This window comes from Mus pahari, chromosome 20 (assembly GCF_900095145.1).
Source record: "Mus pahari chromosome 20, PAHARI_EIJ_v1.1, whole genome shotgun sequence".
Classification (NCBI taxonomy): Eukaryota; Metazoa; Chordata; class Mammalia; order Rodentia; family Muridae; genus Mus; species Mus pahari.
In genome coordinates, this window is record NC_034609.1 from 28528744 (window position 1) to 28534064 (window position 5321).

At 46.0% G+C, this 5321-nt stretch overlaps 1 protein-coding gene across 1 annotated transcript in view; it reads left to right on the forward strand.

The window, feature by feature from the left end:
• The first annotated feature begins 2953 nt into the window (after nt 1–2953).
• The window catches only part of Ces4a (carboxylesterase 4A), a 39414-nt gene continuing 37046 nt past the window's right edge, over nt 2954–5321 (forward strand). The window contains exon 1 of the mRNA XM_021220624.1: nt 2954–3184. Coding sequence (XP_021076283.1) covers nt 3106–3184 — 79 coding nt within the window. The 5' untranslated portion in view covers nt 2954–3105. The remainder of the gene's footprint in view (nt 3185–5321) is intronic.

Genomic DNA, 5321 nt, shown 5'->3' on the forward strand with positions numbered 1-5321 from the left:
AATGCAACAAATCAAATCTTTTTTAAAGATTTATTTATTTATTTGTAAGTATTTATGTGTAAGTACACTGTAGCTGTCTTCAGACATTCCAGAAGAGGGAGTCAGATCTCATTACGGATGGTTGTGAGCCACCATGTGGTTGCTGGGATTTGAACTCCGGACCTTCGGAAGAGCAGTCGGGTGCTCTTACTCACTGAGCCATCTCACCAGCCCACAAATCAAAATTTAAAAAAAAAAAAATAGAGGGTGTCTGATCTACACAGCCACAGACTGTTTTCATGGTTGTTATTCCATAAGCAATGTGGTCCATTGGCCACTTAACAACACTTACACGGTGCTGAATCTCATAAGAAGTCTAAGAACGATACATTTGAATCTGAAAATTATGGCACACACTTCAATCTCAGCAAGAACAATCTCAAGTTGAAGATCTGTCTGAGCTGCACAGTGAGTTTGAGGTCAGACTAAACAGTTTGAGGAGACCCCCGTCTCAAAATCCAAGCGAGGCGCTGAGGCTTCTGCTGTGGGTACAGCTCAGCGGCAGAAGGAAAACATGCCTGGCGTATACAAGCCATAGGGTCAACCCCAGTACTGCCGAAGAAGTATCGGGAGGGTGCATAGAGGTCATGTGCAAACACTTTCCTGTTTTATGTAAGAGACTTGGGCATCCCAGGATTTTGGTATCTGGCAGCGGGAAGGGACTCCTGGATTCCCATCCCTCAAAGATGCCACGGAAGTGTTTTACTTTTGGCAACAGCAGAGACAACGGGCCTTACAGTATTGAAAGTATTGAAAGCATGCTTTACTTGGGCCAAATGAGGTAGCCCTCACCTGTAATCCTAGCATTTAGGAAGCTGAGACCGCGTCTCCCAAAAGTTCAATAATCCACTTAGTCCTTACTAGAGTCTTAGATTCTTAGTGCTCTTCTTGTATGGGCTTTTCAGGTAGAGAATATGTGGTTCCGAAATTCCAGTGATTTGCCCAGAGTCACACAGTGACAGAGCTAGGGTTCAAACCCAGACAACCTAGCTCGGAGCCCCACACTAAGCTGATACTGCAGACGCTTAGGAAACTCCTTATTGCCAGCCCTGGATCGGGTGTTTTCTGTAGCTGTCCTCTTTCTTCTTGCTTCCTTTCCGGTAGTGTGGGAGTGAGGCTGCTGTCAACAAGGCTCTGTGAGACTCAACCTGTCAACAAGTCTTTGTGTACTTTGGATGGTCTCTCAGATCAAATTTCTCAGTCAAAGGACATAGGCAAATTTCAGGTTCTTGCTTCATGTCGACCAATTTGAGGAGACACTGGGTCATGAGCATGCTTGCTAGCAGATGAGATACCTACTTAGCCAACCATGAGGGTGCCGTAGTGGGGGGAGTTGCCTCTGAAATCCAAGTCGTGGCGGGATGACCCACGTCAGCACGTGGGATTTGCTAGAAAATCGTCTGGGAGTGTGGGCATAATTCCCAGGCCCCTTGGCCATCTAAGGCTGGAAAGGGCATGAGAAGATTGTACTGGGGAGGAATTGGGAGGTGGTGCCTCGCTGTGCATCCCTCTTCTTCCCCCTCCCCCGCCACTCTGTGCGCATGTGTTTGTATGTGTCTGTGTATGTGTCGTGTGTACATGTATGTGCCTGTTTACATGAGCGTGTGTGAGCATGTGCCGTGGTGCGCATTGAGAGGTCAGAGAACAAGCTCAGGTGTCAGTCAGTCTTCACCTTAAACGTTGCTTGAGAGGGGCTCTTCATGGTATCTTTTTCTGCTGCATACACTTTCTGAGCCGATTCTCCTGTTTCTGCCTCCCATCTCACTGTAGAAGCTCTGGGAGTGTAGATGCGTGCTACCGCGCCCAGATTTATACAGATTCTAAGAACTTAAACTCAGATCCCCAAGCTTGTGTGGCAAGTACTTTACCTACTGAATCATCTCTCTGGGCTCCCCATAGGAATCATTCTTAAAGGAGTATAGGACAGAACAATATAGCCCCATTATGGAGGGGCTTGCCCAGTCCAGAGCCTGATGCCAGCAAACAGGATGCTGTAGCCTAACACTGTAAATGAGGAGCAGACTATAACGAAATTGGTTATACCCAACATACCAGATGGTTTCCATGTTGACCTTGCAGGCAATAACCACCTTGAGCCTGTCTGAGGCCTTCCTTGGAGGAGTATGGAGCCCAATCAATGACGATTGGTCAGTGAACATCGTGTTCCTGAGGAGAGAGGAGAAGCCCCAAGAATGGGTGAGGATCTCAATAAAGGGCATTTCTAAGAACTCAGTCAATGGGCCTTGGAGAAAATGGTGTATGTCAATCACGTGTCAGACTTACAGAGCTGGAGATTATATGTCAGTAAAGAAAGGCATGCCCTTACCTTTCACACTCCCAGCGCAGACACCCTGAGACACCCATTTCCTAAAGGTATGCCAAGTCTCCAGGACTCCCCGCCTGATGTGTTAATAAAAATGGACCCATCTCTTCCCATCCAGCCCCACACTTGCTACTATGAACATCAGGCTCCATCTCCCTTTTCTGGCCGATTCCCCAAAGGTCAACCTTTATTCTCCGGGGAACCTTTCCTCACTCGTTACCCTGGTCTCACTAAGTGAACCTTCTCATGGCTGCCTTTAGATCTAGACTCCAGTGGGAATATGGGACTGACCATACTCACCACACTGACTTCCTGTTCCTGACACAGTCTTACCCTCTATGATGATCCTGTCTGAGAAACCTGTGCAGAAGAGCACAAAGCAAAGGCAGTCAGAGAACCCAGGGCTCTTCGGTCCAAGGGGAGCGTGTCTGAGGGCTCCGGTCTTGGCTCCTACTCAATGGGTGAAGCTTGACTCCTACTTTCAAGCCGTTGCCAAATGAGCAAGCTGGTCAGGGATTGCAGGCAAGCCAGTTTGGCCGAAGAGCCAAAACCATACAGTGTGTGACCTATCACCCCAAGGAGGAGGGACAAGGCTCCACAGCTGGCGAGGAGCTGGCCGTAACTCCTCCAGCCCCAGCCTCTGACGATGGGAATCGGGAAGATAAAGGCAGAACTTTCTGGTGCTTCCACACTGCGCTCAGAGTTCGCTTCTGACCCCAGAAGCGTGGGCATCACCGCAACCCATGGCAGAAGCTGGCTGGAACACGAAGTGGATTCTGGGCTTGAGCCTCACCCTGTGCCTGGTGGTCCAGACAGCCTTAGGTAAGATCTTCATCTCTGCTGGGGATCCCAGTCCCGGCTCAGCTGCTTGGACAGCGGGGCTTAGACAAGGTCTAGGCAGATGGAGGGCAATATTTCAAAGCATGTGTGTGCTACCAGCTAGAAGTCTGAGCAAGTCTTCTGTCCTCTCTGAGCCCCAAGACTGCTCTGCAAAGTGAGGACTGTGTCTCCTCCCTCCTGGGATCAGCGAGGGACCTGAGAACATGACTTGCTCCTGTCCCTCCTTCTGGCCTTTCCCCACTCCTTCCTGCCTTTTTATTCCTAAGCAGAAGTCCCACTTCCACCTCCCTGTGCCCTATATGTCCTCTATCTGTGCCTTTCTCCCCAGCATCCTTCTTTCTAAAATGAGTGTTATCCTCTGAACTGTGAAAACAACATAACACATTAACAACTGTTTATTGAGGTATTCGCTATACATACAGCAAGAGGCACATATCTGAAGATATAGATGATGTGACCACTATTCTGACAAAAATCTAGAATATTGCCAGTATTCTATGTGCCATTTCCCAGTCAACACCTCCAAAGTGACCACTCACCGTTCTGATCTCTATTGTAAATTTATTTTGCCTAAAAAAAATCACGTCAGTTTTTTTCCTTTTGTTTTAGTTTTTGTTGTTGTTGTTGTTGTTGTGAGAAGCTTTGATAAAAACTTCTTTTTAGCATTTTGTAGTATTTTCTTCTTGTATATTTACACATAGCTGTGGTATTAGCATGTGCACAATTTTAGTTGTAAGATGTTTTTAAAAGTATACTCCTTGAGTGTGTATGTGCATGAGTGCGTGTATGCTTGTGTACGTGTGTGCTTGTCTGTGTGTGTGTGTGTGTGTGTGTGTGTGTGTGTGTGTGTGTGTGTGTGTGTGTGTGTGTTCTTACTTGTACATGCCATAGCACACTTGTGAAGGTTGGAAGACAAATCACAAAAGTTCGTTTTTGCCCTCTACCAAGTGGATACCAGAGGTCAAACTCAAATCATCAGGCTTAGCACCACACACCGTTGTCCTCCGAACCATCCTGCTGGCCCTACAGTTTTGCTGTTGTTGTTGCTGTTGTTGTTGCTGGTGGTGGTGGTTTGTTTGTTTGTTTGTTTGTTTGTTTGTTTGTAATGTGTGTTTGTATTTTGCCTGTATGTGTATCTAAAGGGTGTCAGATTTTCCTGGAACTGGGCTTCCAGACAGTTGTGAGCTGCCATGCGGGTCCTGGGAACTGAACTCAGGACCTCTGGAAGAGCAAGCAGTCAGTGCTCTTAACTGCTAGCTCCCTGCCCTACAGTTTTATACTCTGCTTATTTTTTCTCCTTAAGTTCTTAAGGGAAGTAGTTTAGAGCTTAAGTTTTTATTTACTTTACTTAGTTCCTGGAGCTGAATGAGGCTCCAGCCACCACTGGAGTTCAGATCAATTTTTTGCTTTAATCAAGGAGCGCATCAGTTGCTGGGGATGTTCCAGATCCTGATCAGAATGGGGTGTGTGTAACTAGCATCATACAGAATTGTACAGATAATATATGAGCGTCTTGCTGTGTGCATAGCTTATACCTCAATAAACTGTAGTTAATGTGCTGTTTTCACAGTTCAAGGAATACTGATTTTTTTTCCTAAAGAAATGCATTCTGTGTTAAAGGGAAGTCACTAAATCAAAGCACATGAATATTTTATAACTCCTTATTTATTTTGCCAAGTTGTTTTTCCAAGGCATTGTGTTAATTTGTCCTCACCCATGCTATATGTGAATGTCCTTTTCACTGTGTCCTCTCCAGAACTGGGCGCTGTCATTCATTAACTTTTCAGGTGCCATCTGTAATTCTAGGCCTTGATAGTACTTTTTGGATCCTAGTAAGGTATGGATACTAGTATTGGTGATTTAAAAGAATTTTTAGGGAGCTGAAGAGATGGCTCAGTGGTAAAGAGCACTGACTGTCCTTCCGAAGGTCTTGGGTTCAAATCCCCGCAACCACATGGTGGCTCACAACCATACATAACGAGATCTGATGCCCTCTTTTGGTGTGTCTGAAGACAGCTACAGTGTGCTTAGATATAATAATAAAGAGAATTTTTAGTTAAAAAAAATGTAATCGTGTGTGTGTGTGTGTGTGTGTGTGTGTGTGTGTGTGTGTGTGTGT